The sequence below is a fragment of the Oncorhynchus kisutch genome, linkage group LG19 (assembly GCF_002021735.2).
Source record: "Oncorhynchus kisutch isolate 150728-3 linkage group LG19, Okis_V2, whole genome shotgun sequence".
Classification (NCBI taxonomy): domain Eukaryota; kingdom Metazoa; phylum Chordata; class Actinopteri; order Salmoniformes; family Salmonidae; genus Oncorhynchus; species Oncorhynchus kisutch.
This window is the reverse complement of record NC_034192.2, coordinates 40,535,914-40,551,734: the sequence shown is the minus strand read 5'-3', so window position 1 is coordinate 40,551,734 and position 15,821 is coordinate 40,535,914. Positions and strand designations below refer to the sequence as shown.

General features: G+C 43.4%; 1 protein-coding gene across 4 annotated transcripts in view; it reads left to right on the top strand.

Moving 5' to 3' along the window:
* LOC109864827 (TBC1 domain family member 9B) overlaps positions 1-15,821 on the top strand; it is a 43,799-nt gene that overhangs the window by 25,116 nt on the left and 2,862 nt on the right. For 3 of the 4 annotated variants that reach the window (XM_020452805.2, XM_031798107.1, XM_020452807.2), the window contains 10 exons: positions 4,333-4,618; positions 4,904-5,033; positions 5,173-5,271; positions 9,710-9,778; positions 10,258-10,498; positions 10,741-10,806; positions 11,181-11,249; positions 11,709-11,759; positions 12,932-12,991; positions 15,697-15,788. In XM_020452805.2, the coding sequence (XP_020308394.1) occupies positions 4,333-4,618; positions 4,904-5,033; positions 5,173-5,271; positions 9,710-9,778; positions 10,258-10,498; positions 10,741-10,806; positions 11,181-11,249; positions 11,709-11,759; positions 12,932-12,991; positions 15,697-15,788 (1,163 nt within the window). The remainder of the gene's footprint in view (positions 1-4,332; positions 4,619-4,903; positions 5,034-5,172; positions 5,272-9,709; positions 9,779-10,257; positions 10,499-10,740; positions 10,807-11,180; positions 11,250-11,708; positions 11,760-12,931; positions 12,992-15,696; positions 15,789-15,821) is intronic. The other variant, XM_020452806.2, reaches the window with a different exon arrangement.

Below are 15,821 nucleotides of genomic sequence, written 5' to 3'. Positions count from 1 at the left end.
AGGTCATGTCTAGTTCAAATGTCCTTTGTTTTCTCAACCATACATTTCTCACCCTTAACTTGTCTCACACATACATTATTGGATTATAGTCTTATAATTCTAATACATTTCACACCGTTAAATACGTTTCAGGGTGGAATTCTTTAGTCATTACTTTATTTTTTATTTTTTTATTTCACCTTTACTTAACCAGGTAGGCAAGTTGAGAACAAGTTCTCATTTACAACTGCGACCTGGCCAAGATAAAGCAAAGCAGTTTGACACGTATAACAACACAGAGTTACGAATGGAGTAAAAAAAAACATAGTCAATAATACAGTAGAAAAATAAGTCTATATACAATGTGAGCAAATGAGGTGAGATAAGGGAGGTAAATGCAATAAATAGGCCATGATGGTGAAGTAAATCAAAAATATAGAAATTAAAACACTGGAATGGTAGATTTGACAGTAGATGAGTATGCAAAGTAGAAATACTGGGGTGCAAAGGAGCTAAATAAATAAATACAGTAGGGGACGAGTTTAAGAGACTTTAAACATATAAATTCCCTTATCAGTTCCCAAACAAGGACCAGTTGCGCTCTGAGGCGGCTGATGTTGGTGCGATTTGGAGGATGATGGAGGCAATGGGGAAAGAGCTTCAGATCCACAAAGTCCCTTCCACCAGGTGGCTGATGATATATGTTGGCACGACTGCCATATTGCATCTCCATCCCAAAGCCCTTGCTTGGAAGTGTACTTCGCCAGACTGCCAAGAACCTTGCCCTCATCCAGGCCAAGGTGGAAAGACACGGTAGTGATGACACCATAGGCCTTGTTGATCTCTGCACCAGACAGGATGCTTTTGCCAGCATACTTGGGGTCCAACATGTACACTGCGATGTGTATGGTCTTCAGGTAGAAGTCTTCATGCTTTTTGATGTATTTCAGAACTGCAGTTTGCTCTGCTTGGAGCAACAGTGAAGTGGGCAGGGCAGAACGGATTTCTTCTTAGATCTTCAAGAAGAGTCTGAACATCAGACAGGAAGGCATTGTCTCCCTCAATCCGTGCAATGGCTACTACTTTCGGTTTCAGGCTGCTTACAACTCTCTCCCAAAATACATAATCCAGGAGGATCCTCTTGATGGGCCTGCCCATATCTGCATACTGTGATATGGCCGTTTCTTGGAGAGACTCCTTCCCCTCCAGGAGACTGTCAAACATGATAACACCACCCCAACGGGTGTTGTTGGGCAGCTTCAATGTGGTGCTCTTATTCTTCTCACTTTGCTTGGTGAGGTAGATTGCTGCTATAATTTGATGACCCTTCACATACCTAACCATTTCCTTGGCTTTCTTGTAGAGTGTATCCATTGTTTTCAGTGCCATGATGTCCTTGAGGAGCAGATTCAATGCATTAGCAGCACAACCAATGTGTGTGATGTGAGGGTAGGACTCCTCCACTTTAGACCAAGCAGCCTTCATGTTCGCAGCATTGTCTGTCACCAGTGCAAATACCTTCTGTGGTCCAAGGTCGTTGATGACTGCCTTCAGCTCATCTGAAATGTAGAGACCGGTGTGTCTGTTGTCCCTTGTGTCTGTGCTCTTGTAGAATACTGGTTGAGGGGTGGAGATTACGTGGTTAATTATTCCATACCCACAAACATTCAACCACCCATCAGAGATGATTGCTATACAGTCTGCTTTCTCTATGATTTGCTTGACCTTCACTTGAACTCTGTTGAACTCTGCATCCAGCAAATGAGTAGATAAAGCATGTCTGGTTGGAGGGGTGTATGCTGGGTGAAGAACATTCAGAAATCTCTTCCAATACACATTGCCTGTGAGCGTTAGAGGTGAACCAGTTACATACACAGCTCGAGCAAGACATTCATCAGCATCTCTGACTACGTTCCTCCATTTAGTCAAAAAAACTTCTGGTTGCAGGAGGATCATGAGCTGTTGCTATCGATAAGGTGTCTGATTCATCATTTTCACCTTTAATAGAGGTAGAGGGACTTTTGTCGGAGGTTGATTGTTGTGAGCACTGAGGGAACTTTATGCACTTGTCCAGATTAATGTTTTAAAATTAAACATGTTTGGAAACAGGTGAATTAACACTCCTCAGTTAGCAGGCTCAAGCAAGATAAAACCCACATCGTAGCAAAAACTAACTTGCAGAAATTGTTAACAAGTTAGAAATGATTTAAACACACTTTGCTGTAGGCTACTATTCACTAGTTAACAAAAAATGATGTATGTCATAAAATATATTCACCCCACCCAGTATTGTAATCAAAAGTATGTAGTCCTTGGCTCAGACAGTGTAGTAGTGTTGGCTCAATAGCATCTCATTAGTGTTCAAGATCTTGAGAATCAGCAGTACATGTGATGGAAAAATGCACTGTGCATGCAGAGGGTTGCAATTCCATTGAATTGGGGATAGTTTAACTAAAATATGCCACAAGACCTAGAATTGCCTTGAGTGTATCCTCACAGAAAAGGTTCACTGTTATAAGCTTTTTTGATTAATTTAAGCAAAATTCCCGGGCTTAACTTCCATTGGAAAATTTCCGGCAATCTCCTGGAAAGTTTCAGACCCTTTGCAACCCTAACCCGGACTAGTTCCCAGTCTCTGAAAAACATCCCCACAGCATGATGCTGCCACCACCATGCTTCACCATAGGGATAGTGCCAGGTTTCCTCCAGACGAGACACTTGGCATTCATGCCAAATAGTTAAATCTTGGTTTCATCAGACCAGAGAATCTTGTTTGTCATGGTCTGAGAGTCTTTGGGTGCCTTTTGGCAAGCTCCAAGCAGGCTCTCATGTGCCTTTTACTGAGGAGTGGCTTCTGCCTGGCCACTCTACCATAAAGGCCTGATAGGTGGAGTGCTGCCGAGAGCTGGTTGTCCTTCTGGAAAGTTCTCCCATCTCCACAGAGGAACTCTAGAGCTCTGTCAGAGTGACCATTGGGTTCTTGGTCACCTCCCTTCCATTTTAAAGGTGATGGAGCCAACTTTGTTCTTGGGGACCTTCAATGCTGCAGAAATGTTTTTGTACCCTTCCTCAGATCTGTGCCTCGACACAATCCTGTCTCGTAGCTCTACGGACAATTCCTTTGACCTCGTGGCTTGGTTTTTGCTCTGACTTGCACTGTGGGACCTTGTATGGACAGGTGTGTGCCTTTTCCAAATCATGTCAAATCAATTGAATTTACCACAGGTGGACTCCAAGGACGAACAATGGAAACAGGATGCACCTGAGCTCAATTTCGAGTCTCATAACGAAGCGTCTTAATACTTATGTAAATAAGGTATTTCTGTATTTTACTTTTAATACATTTGCAAACATTTCTAAAAACCTGTTAGCTATGCCATTATGGGGTATTCTGTGTATATTGCTGAGGAATTGTTTTTATTTAATTATTTTTAGAATAAGGCTGTAATGTAACAAAATGTGCAAAAAGTCTAGGAGTCTGAATACTTTCCGAAGACACTGTATATGGATCTGTTCCGTTCACTTTGAACTGGACTGTGTTTACAGCATGAGCGGTCGTGAGTAGATGGCTTGTTTTGAGATCAAAGCGAGAGCTGCATGTAGCCACGTGTGCACATTTTGTTCATATCCTTTGCTATTTATTGAGTCACTCGCCCAGTTACAGATCATTTGTAGTCAGTGATTGCTTCCTGCAAGTGGACAAAACGTGTACATTGTTAGACATCTATGAAAAGTGAGTAAAATCAATAGCTTTTTTTTGTGTCTTCATAGGGCAGTGTTGTATTTTGAGACCGGCTTGAATAAGCTAAGTAGGCAGAGGATAGAATAATTTGTCTGATTCTCTGTAATAATGGCATGGGAATAATAATGCATTGTATTCTGTAAAGTGGTTTCTTGCATCAAACAACCCACCACCATCTTCAGTCACCTCCTTGTCTGAAGGACAAGTGGATAAACGGGTTAATGTCAAGCCCTGCATGTTTTTTTCAAAAGTCTCATGGAATGTAGGCCTACATTGATCACCGCACATTGGCTGCAACTGTAGGCTGAATGATAGAACAGCTATTTCCATGTTAAAATGTTACGGGATGCATTTTCTCCGTTGTTTATGATGGTAGGTCACTCTGGTAGGCCTGCATTATGATCAAATTGCCACAGTAGCCTACTTGACCACTGTCTGAAAACTATCTTAAAGTGGGTATAGCATTAGTGTTCACAGTAAACTGGATAAAGCATTTTTTTTTTAGGGAACATTGCTTCTCAGTATGGATGAGAGGTATGTTGATATTTGTTGCTTATTGCATACCTTTTTACTAAACAGTACGTTCTAAATAGTCTCGCTCTCTCTCTCAGGTGCTCTCGTTGACCAGGGTGTGTTTGAGGAGCTGACTCGCGCGTGCCTCCCTTTCCTCTACGAGCACATGCAGGAGCTGGGAGTCATCTCCACCATCTCCCTCTCCTGGTTCCTCACCCTGTTCCTCAGCGTCATGCCCTTCGACAGCGCTGTGCTTCTGGTTGACTGCTTCTTCTATGAGGGCATCAAGGTCATCTTCCAAGTGGCACTGGCCGTGCTGCACGCCAACATGGACACCCTACTGGACTGCAATGACGAGGGAGAGGCCATGACCATCCTTGGACGGTGAGTTGGGGAATAGAATAGAATGGACGGAAGGAACAATTTCTCAAGTGCTTCTTCCCTAATTCACTTGACTGAACTGACTTCCATGTAATTGACACCAATACACATTGCACAGCCAAAATGTTTAATTGGAATAGTAACTATAGTGTAACTATACAGAAAGGTTTACTTGTTTTTTTTCTCCTTCTATTTATGAATGATGGCAGTACTGCTCTAGACTGAAGAAGCTATAGCCATATTGCTCGGAGTGAGAAATATTGGATTATCTCTCTCACTCACTCACAGGTATCTGGACAATGTTGTCAACAAGCAGACCGTGTCTCCGCCCATTCCCCACCTCCACGCCCTGTTGACCAGTGGCGATGAGCCGCCGCCTCAGATTGACGTGTTCCAGCTCATCAAGTCATCCTGTGAGGTAAGACATGACTAGTAGAACCACGTGACTTTTTCACACAACTCACTTAAGTCAATCACATAGCACAAGGAGAGATTGATATCGATTCTACATATTAGTGACTTCACTGCCTTTTCCCTCTGTCTGTGTCTCTGAGCAGAAGTTTGGTAGTTTGCGTGCTGATGTCATCGAGCAGATGAGGTTCCATCAGAGGTTAAAGGTCATCCAATCGCTGGAGGACACCGCCAAGAGGAGCGTGGTGAGTTCATATGTCAAAGAAGCAGTGGTGTAAAGTAACTAATTAAAAATACTTTGAAATACTACAGTACTTAAGTAGTTTTGGGGGGCATCTGTACTTTACTTCACTGTTTATACATTTACTTTTACTCTACTACATTCCTAATGAAAATATGTACTTTTTATTCCATACATTTTCCCTGACACCCAAAAGTACAGGCAGGACAGCAATATGCTCCAATGCACTCACCTATCAATATAACCGTTGTCATCCCTACCGCCTCTGATCTGGCGGACTCACTAAACACAAATACTGCTTTTGTAAATTATGTTGGAGTGTGCCCCTAGCTGTCCGTGTGACAATTTAGTACTTTTTCCATTACTGCAAAGATGTGACCATGAATGAAGCGCTTGGTGACCTCACCTCTGACCGTTCCCTATGAAATGACCCTCTGTAAACAAGCAAAACAGAGCAGTGGGATAATGTTTATCCAAGTCTGTACTTGTGTTGCATACAGTTGAAGTCGGAAGTTTACATACACTTAGGTTGGAGTCATTAAAACCCGTTTTTCAACCACTCCAAACATTTCTTGTCAACAAACTATAGTTTTGGCAAGTCGGTTAGGACTGTGCATGACACGAGTAATTTGTCCTACAATTGTTTAGACAGATTATTTCACTTATAATTCACTGTATCACAATTCCAGTGGGTCAGAAGTTTACATACACTAAGTTGACTGTGCCTTTGAACAGCTTGGAAAATTCCAGAAAATTATGTCATGGCTTTAGAAGCTTCTGAAAGGCTAATTGACATCATTTGAGTCCATTGGAGGTGTACCTGTGGATGTATTTCTGAGAGTGGGAAAATCAAAAGAAATCAGCCAAGACCTCAGAAAACAAATTGTAGACCTCCACAAGTCCACAAGGTTCATCCTTGGGAGCAATTTCCAAACGCCTGAAGTAGAGGTCGACCGATTATGATTTTAATGCCGATACTGATTATTGGAGGACCAAAAGAATGCCAATACCGATTAATCGGACGATTTGTTTTAAATGTATTTGTAATAATTACAATTACAACAATACTGAATGAACACTTATTTTAACTTAATATAATATATCAATAAAATCAATTTAGCCTCAAATAAATAATGAAACATGTTCAATTTGGATTAAATAATGCAAAAACAAAGTGTTGAAGAAGAACGTAAAAGGGCACATATTGCAATGTAAAAAAGCTAACGTTTAAGTTCCTTGCTCAGAACATGAGAACATATGAAAGCTGGTGGTTCCTTTTAACAGGAGTCTTCAATATTCCCAGGCAATAAGTTTTAGGTTGTAGTTATTATAGGAATTATAGGACTATAGTATCATGTTGTGGGGGTGCTTTGCTGCAGGAGGGACTGGTGAACTTCACAAAATAGGTGGCATCATGAGGGAGGACAATTGTGGATATATTGAAGCAACATCTCAAGACATCAGTCAGGAAGTTAAAGCTTGGTCGCAAATGGGTGTTCCAAATGGACAATGACCCCAAGCATACTTCCAAAATGGCTTAAAGACAGCAAAGTCAAGGTATTGGAGTGGCCGTCACAAAGCCCTGACCTCAATCCTATAGAAAATGTGTGGGCAGAACCGAAAAGGCTTGTATGAGCAAGGAGGCCTACAAACCTGACTCAGTTACACCAGCTCTGTCAGGAAGAATGGGCCAAACTCCACCCAACTTATTGTGGAATGCTACCTGAAACGTTTGACCCAAGTTAAACAATTGAGTGGCAAATGTTTCAAATACTAATTGAGTGTATGTAAACATCTGACCCACTGGGAATGTGATGAAAGAAATCAAAGCTGAAATAAATAATTCTCTCTATTATTATTCTTACATTTCACATTCTTAAAATAAAGTAGTGATCCTAACTGACCTAAGACAGGGAATTTTTACTACGATTAAATGTCAGGAATTGTGAAACACTGAGTTTAAATGTATTTGGCTAAGGTGTATGTAAACTTCCAACTTCAACTGTATCTGCTTTCACTGGACATCTTCATATGTTTTAAAAACGTTCAGAAATAAACAGCATAACGCAGACGTGTAAATTATCACTTAGCAATGGTTATGGAGGAGAAAGTGGTGCTCTTGGAATGTTCAGACAGAAACCACATTGGGCCAACTCTCCATACACTGTGGGAACACCCTCTCTTTCCATGAGAGACTGACCAGGTGAATCCAGGTGAAAGCTAAAATCCCTTATTTGATGTCGCTTATTAAATCCACTTCAATCAGTGTAAGTGGTTACAGAAGGATGTTTAAGCCTTGGGACAATTGAGACTTGGATTGTGTATGTGTGCCATTGAGGGTGAATGGGCAGGACAAAATATTTAAGTGCCTTTGAATGGGGTATGGTAGTAGGTGCCAGGCGCACCGGTTTGTGTCAAGAACTGCAACGCTCAATAGTTTCCTGTGAGTATCAAGAATGGTCCACCACCAAAAGGACATCCAGCCAACTTGACACAACTGTGGGAAGCATTGGCGTCAACATGGGCCAGCAACCCAGTGGAACGCTTTCGGCACCTTGGAGAGTCCATGCTCTGACCAAATTGAGGCTGTTCTGAGGGCAAAAGGGGGTGCATCTCAATATTAGGAAGGTGTTCCTAATGTTTGGTATGCTCTGTATAAATATCTCTGGATTATTCATTCCAAACTTTAAGGGGGCTCACGAGTGGCGCAGCAGTCTAAGGCACTGCATCTCAGTGCTAGAGGCATCACTACCGCCCCGTAGCACTCACTTCTGTCATCATTAAGTACTTTGAGAAACTAGTCAAGGACCATATCACCTCCACTCTACCTGACACCCTAGACCCACTCCAATTTACTTGCCGCCCCAATAGGTCCACAGATAACGCAACCACACTGCACACTGCCCTAAACCATCTGGACAAGAGGAATACCTATGTGAGAATGCTGTTCATCGACTACAGCTCAGCATTTAACACCATAGTACCCTCCAAACTCGTCATCAAGCTCGAGACCCTGGGTCTCGACCCCGCCCTGTGCAACTGGGTACTGGACTTCCTGACGGGCCGCCCCCAGGTGGTGAGGGTAGGTAACATCTCCACCCCGCTGATCCTCAACACTGGGGCCCCACAAGGGTGCGTTCTGAGCCCTCTCCTGTACTCCCTGTTCACCCACGACTGTATGGCCATGCACGCCTCCAACTCGATCATCAAGTTTGCGGACGACACTACAGTGGTAGGCTTGATTACCAACAACGAGGAGGTGAGGGCCCTCAGAGTGTGGTGTCAGGAAAATAACCTCACACTCAACGTCAACAAAACAAAGGAGATGATTGTGGACTTCAGGAAACACATCGACGGGACAGTAGTGGAGAGGGTAGTAAGTTTTAAGTTCCTCGGCATACACATCACAGACAAACTGAATTGGTCCACCCACACAGGCAGCGTTGTGAAGAAGGCGCAGCAGCGCCTCAGGAGGCAGAAGAAATTTGTCTGGTCACCAAAAGCACTCACAAACTTCTACAGAGGCACAATCGTGAGCATCCTTTTGGGCTGTATCACCGCCTGGTACGGCAACTGCTCCACCCACAACCGTAAGGCTCTCCAGAGGGTAGTGAGGTCTGCACAACGCATCACCGGGGGCAAACTACCTGCCCTCCAGGACACCTACACCACCCGATGTTACAGGAAGGCCATAAAGATCATCAAGGACAACAACCACCCGAGCCACTGCCTGTTCACCCCGCTATCATCCAGAAGGCGAGGTCAGTACAGGTGCATGAAAGCAGGGACCGAGAGACTGAAAAACAGCTTCTATCTCAAGGCCATCAGACTGTTAAACAGCCACCACTAACATTGCGTGGCTGCTGCCAACATACTGACTCAACTCCAGCTCATATTAATAATGGAAATTGATGTAAAAATGTATCACTAGCCACTTTAAACAATGCCACTTAATATAATGTTTACATACCCTACATTACTCATCTCATATGTATATGTATATACTGTACTCTGTCATCTACTGCATCTTGCCATCTTTATGTAATACATGTATCACTAGCCACTTTAAACTATGCCACTTTGATGTTTACATACCCTACATTACTCATCTCATATGTATATACTGTACTCGATACCATCTATTGCATCTTGCTTATGCTGTTCTGTTCCATCACTCATTCATACAGTGGGGCAAAAAAGTATTTAGTCAACCACCAATTGTGAAAGTTCTCCCACTTAAAAAGATGAGAGAGGCCTGTAATTTTCATCATAGGTACACTTCTTCGTCTGTAGGATTCAATTGTGGATATGAGATGTATCGAATAGGTTATGTTATGGTTGGAACAAAAACATGTGCATACTGAAGTCATACAGTGCCTACTTAATATGCTGTAGCCAGAGGTGTTTCTCTGTCTGATGTAGAGCTGTGTGTCTATCCACAGGTAAGAGCTATCATGACAGACTCCGCCTTCAGTATCGAGGAGCTAGAAGAACTCTATGTTCACTTCAAGGTAACAAATCATTGTTATTATCGTTCCTACGGCTTTTTACATCATTACCCAGCAATGGTTTTGAACATTTAGTTTTCTCTGTTAGCAATGTTGTTCTTAACTCAGGCGTGTCAACTTAGTGTGGTGGGTGGTAAATAAGTTGTTTGTTGTGTGATGCTGGTCATGGTTGTGATGACAAGTCACACAGCTGTCACACGGTATGTGTTTTGTAAGCATTATCAATAGACTGAGAACAAAACAAGTTGTGGCTCATGCCCCAAACAAGTGTAAGACAACACATTTCACAGCACCTATCCAGTATATGTGACAAAACATTTTGTATTTTTTTAAACTGAAAGCTGGCAACAAAACCATCATTATCAAGCCTTTGTCAATAGGTCAAATGTCTCAACTGTCAAGCACCATTGCACTCTCCATTCAATGTCTCAATCAGCCAGTACCACCTCTGAGCTGCATCCCACTCCCCTTCCCCATGGCAGGCCAAGCACATAATGAGCTGCTACTGGGGGGCCAGCACCACAGCGGCAGAGCGCCACGACCCCAGTCTGCCCTACCTGGAGCAGTACCGCATTGACCTGGGACAATTCTGCCAGCTGTTCGGGGCCCTGGGAACCTGGCTCTGTGGGACACACACCGCCACGCTGGCTGCGCGCCTCTTCCGCCTGCTGGACATGAACAAGGACGGCCTCATCAACTTCAAGGAGTTTGTCACGGGTCTGAGTGAGTTTGAAGAAGTAGAGAATCGTAACTTTCCGTTGAAAATATTAACTGATTTCTATATTAAACATGGATGTGTCGGTCGGGAGGAGGGGTCGGGGTTGTGTAGCTGGTGTTCTGAGATATTTTCGAGATCAGTTATGTGCTAGTTTGAAGCAGGATAAATCTCACTGCTTAATTGGCTGGTAGTGATTTTACGATTAGTCAGCATGGATCCCACTGACCCACCACGTGTCTCCCAAAAGGTGGGATGTACCACGGAGACATGACAGAGAAACTCAAGTTACTGTACAATCTTCACCTGCCGCCAGGTAAGCAGGGGAAAACACAACTCTGCCGGTCCAATAACAGCCTGATCAACTCACTGTGGGACATTCACACTCCCAGTCTCACTAATTAGCTTCACACACATATTTTTCCCTCAAACACAGTTCTAGTGAATCAGCACAGTCTTGTGGCCCTGTGCTTTGGGTGGTGTGTTTTTTTTTTAAAGGACAGGCACCATGTATATGCGTGACGGAAGAATTGTGTTTGTGTCTGTGGGTGTGTTACTATAATGTTATAGAATGGGAACAATTGAGCAGTTTTGAATAAAGTATGTGCACGTGCGTGCTTGTGGGTATGATTTGTGTGTGTGTTAGGATAATACATACTGGGGCGAACATACTTCTTGTCTCTCTTACAGCATTGTGTCCAGAGGAGGCCGAGTCGGCACTGGAAGCTACACAGTTCTTCACTGATGACACTCCACAGGGTACACACACATTGATGTTGACATAAACGTACTGCTGTTGACATAAACGTAACATAATCCCTCAGGAGGGAACACACACACGTGTGAACCATCTTTCATTCTGTAGTTTGCTCACAATTTCCATGTGATATTTGACATGTTGGTTCGATTTTTCTTGTTTTTTTTGCTTGAGGCAATGAGTGGTCCTGGTCCTTGCATGTGCCTGTGCATTGAAAACTGATTCCTACTACTGACTTAACTGACTGAATGTGTATTCTCATCTTCCTATCGTTTGATCCTCTCCTCCCTGCCTCCCTCTTTCTCCACCCGCCCTCTCTTTCCTCCGTCTCACCTTCCTCCCTTCTCACTTTGTCTTAATCTCCTCATCTTGCTCTTTATCTCTCTCTCTCTCTCTCTTTAATTCTTTCTCTCATGTCTGTCCTCTCTCCATCTGGTTCCGTTTTCTATTCACTGCTCCAGAACCTCCCTTCCTGTCTGATCTGGACTTCCTGGTGCAGGAAGTGACCTCAGGTTTGTCTCTCTGTAAATCTCTTCGTCACAAAGACACTTTTGATCAACGAAATGGTGGCCACACTGTATTCAGGGGGAATAGTCAATCTCATGTTTGAATAATCTGCAAACTTGTGAAACAATGATTAGTTGTAGTTCATAGAGGATTTATCTCTAACCTGTTAATACCCCCCCCCCCCCCATGTGGTATAGCACACTCAGTGACATCGTACCAGCAGATTACACAACTATCTTTATACAGAGTGGAGACCCTTGATCAAAATGCTCTTTGTAGTACTCCCCCCCCCCCCCCCCCCCCCCCCTTAATTTACTCTCCCTGTCCACTTGGTACAGTCCACTCTGGGCTCTCTTTGGTACGTTCCGGTCCAGGTGTGAATGACATCGCATCGCTTTCCCCCTGTATAATCTGCTGTAGTATCCGTATCTTCCATCCCTGCCTGTTACCCTCCTGGCATCTGGGGGCTAGTTGACTCACTTCCCTGCCTGTTACCCTCCTAGCATCTGGGGGCTAGTTGACTCACTTCCCTGCCTGTTACCCTCCTGGCATCTGGGGGCTAGTTGACTCACTTCCCTGCCTGTTACCCTCCTGGCATCTGGGGGCTAGTTGACTCACTTCCCTGCCTGTTACCCTCCTAGCATCTGGGGGCTAGTTGACTCACTTCCCTGCCTGTTACCCTCCTGGCATCTGGGGGCTAGTTGACTCACTTCCCTGCCTGTTACCCTCCTGGCATCTGGGGGCTAGTTGACTCACTTCCCTGCCTGTTACCCTCCTAGCATCTGGGGGCTAGTTGACTCACTTCCCTGCCTGTTACCCTCCTGGCATCTGGGGGCTAGTTGACTCACTTCCCTGCCTGTTACTCGCCTAGCATTTGGGGGCTAGTTGACTCACTTCCCTGCCTGTTACCCTCCTAGCATCTGGGGGCTAGTTGACTCACCTCCCTGCCTGTTATCCTCCTAGCATCAGGGGGCTAGTTGACTCACCTCATCTTCTGTTAAGTGGATGTCTCACACACTAGCACAATCATCTTCCACTGGAAAGACCCCCCTCCTCCCAACCCCTGTCTAGATAACCCACTTTCCTACTTGTCAATGTGTAGTGTGTACACTGGTGTGGATGGTCTGATTAGTGGCATTGTGGGTATGGTGATGGTGGTGGTTTACTCTGTCTGCAGGAGAGGAGGTGAAAGTGGCTGAGGACGCATTGGGAAGCGGAGATGCAGAGGAGAAGAAAGGTGAGCCTCACTCCCCTGCCAATATTAATGACCTTTCTACAGTACTGGTCTTCTTCCTTGTCCTGCCCTCTGCAGGATTCAAACGGTATTGCTATGCATACAGTGCCTTCAGAAAGCATTCATACCCCTTGACTTACATTTTGTTGTGTAATAGCCTGAATTCAAAATGTACAGTGGCAAGAAAAAGTATGTGAGCCCTATGGAATTACCTGGATTTCTGCATGAGCTTGTCATAACAATAGATAAACACAGTCTGCTTACACTAACACACAAACAATTATACATTTTCATGTCTTTATTGAACTTAGTGTGGATGGGAAAAGTATGTGAACCCTTTGATTTAATAACTGGTTGACCCTCCTTTTTGCAGCAATAACCTCAACCAAAAAAATGTTGTAGTTGCGGATCAGACCTGCACAACGGTCAGGAGGAATTTTGGACCATTCTTGTTTTCAAAACTGTTTCAGTTCAGCAATATTCTTGGGATGTCTGGTGTGAACCGCTCTCTTGAGGTCATGCCACAGGATCTCAAAACAGGTTGAGATCAGGATTTTCTTCTTTTGAAGCCATTCTGTTGTTGGTTTACTTGTATTTTGGGTCGTTGTCCTGTTGTATCACCCAACTTCTGTTGAGCTTCGATTGGCGGACAGATAGCCTCACATTCTCCTGCAAAATGTCTTGATAAACTTGGGAATTCATTTTCCTGTCAATGATAGCAAGCTGTCCAGACCCCGAGCCAGCCAAAACCATGATTCTCCCTCCACCATACTTTACAGTGAGGGTGAGGTTTTACTGTTTTTTTCCACAAAGTGTTGTGTGTTCCTCCCAAATAACTCAACATTAGTTTCATCTGTCCACAGAATATTTTGCCAGTAGCACTGTGGAACATCCGGGTGCTCTTTTGCAAACTTCAGACGTGCAGCAATGTTTTCTTTGGAGAGCAGTGGCTTCTTCCGTGGTGTTCTCCCATGAACACCATTCTTGTTTAGTGTTTCACGTATTGTAGACTCGTCAGAGATGTTATCATGTTCCAGACATTACTGTAAGTCTTAAGCTGCCACTCTAGGATTCGTCTTAACCTCATTGAGCATTCTGCACTGTGCTCTTACAGTCGTCTTTGCAGAACAGCCACTCCTAGGGAGAGTAGCAACAGTGCTGAACTTTCTCCATTTATAGACAATTTGTCTTACCGTGGACAGATGAACATCAAGGCTTTTAGAGATACTTTTGTCACCCTTTCCAGCTTTATGCAAGTCAACAATTCTTAGGTCTTCTGATATCTATTTTGTTCAAGGCATGGTTCACATCAGACAATGCTTCTTGGGAATAGCAAACTCAAATTTAGTGTTTTCTATTTTATTTTATAGGGCAGGGCAGCTCTAACCAACATCTCTAATCTCGTTTCATTGATTGGACTCCAGATTTGCTGACTCCTGAGTCCAATAAGCTTTTGGAGAGGTCATTAGCCTAAGGGTTCACATACTTTTTCCTACACTGTGAATGTTTAAATGATGTATTCAATATAGACAAGAAAAATACAATAATTTGTGTGTTATTAGATAAGCACACTGTGTTTGTCTATTGGTGTGATTTTAGGACCAATTCCAAATGGTTCACATGCTTTTTCGTGCCACTGTATTACATTGGTAAGATAAACAAATCTACACGCAATACCCCATAATGACAAAGTAAAACACATTTTAGAAATGTTTGCAAATTTGTTGAAAATGATTTACATAAGGATTCACACCTCTTTGCTATGATGCTCTAAATTGAGCTCTGGAGCTCCAATCACTACAACTTGATTGGAGTCTGTGGCCAATTAAATTGTTTGGACATGATTTAGAAAGAAACACGCCTGTCTATATAAGGTCCCAAATTTGACAGTTCATGTCAGAGCGGAAACTATAGCTTGAAGTCCAAGGAACTGTCCGTAGATCTCCGACAATTGTGATGAGGCCTACATCTGGGGAAGAGAATAAAACAATTTCTAGAGTGTTGAGAGTTTCCAAGAGCATAGTGAACTCCATCATTGGGAGATATGGAACTACCCAGCCTACCTAGAGCTCGCCATCTGACCAAACTGAGTAACCGGGCAAGAATGACTTTGGTCAGGGAGGGGACAGAACTACAGAGTTCATTGGCTGAGATGGGAGAACCTGCAAGAAGGACAAGTCTCTACAGTGAAGATTTACAGCCAAAGCAATGCTGGAATGGCTTCAGAACAAGAATTTGAAAGCCATTGAGTGGCCCAGCCAAAGCTCAGACGAATCCCATAACAAATCTGTGGAAAGACTTGAAGATTGCTGTTCACTGCCGCTCCCCATCTAAACTAACCGAGCCTGAGAAAATCTGAGGAAGAATGTGAGAAAATCCCAAAATCCAGATGTGTAAAGCTGATACAGACATACCAAAGACGACTCAAAGCTGTAATCGCCGCCGAAGGTGCTTTTCCAAAGTATTGACTCGGGTGTGAATACTTGTGAATGATATATTTCTGTATTTCATTTTCAATACATTTGCAGTCATTTTTAAAGATATGTTTTCACTTTGTTATTATGGAATATGGTGTTTAGATGGGTGAGAAATCTATTTCATCCATTTTAAATTCAGGCTGTAACATAACAAAATATGGAATAAGTCAAGGGGTATGAATACTTTCTGAAGGCACTGCATCCAGTGTAATATTGTGATATCTGTTTCAGAGGTGAAGGACTATAAGTACTACCTGCGGATGTGGGCCATGGAGAATGAGCCCAAGAAGGAGACCATTAAAGACCTTCGCAGGATGAACCAGGTACATGCCACATTACTGAGAGATGACCATAAC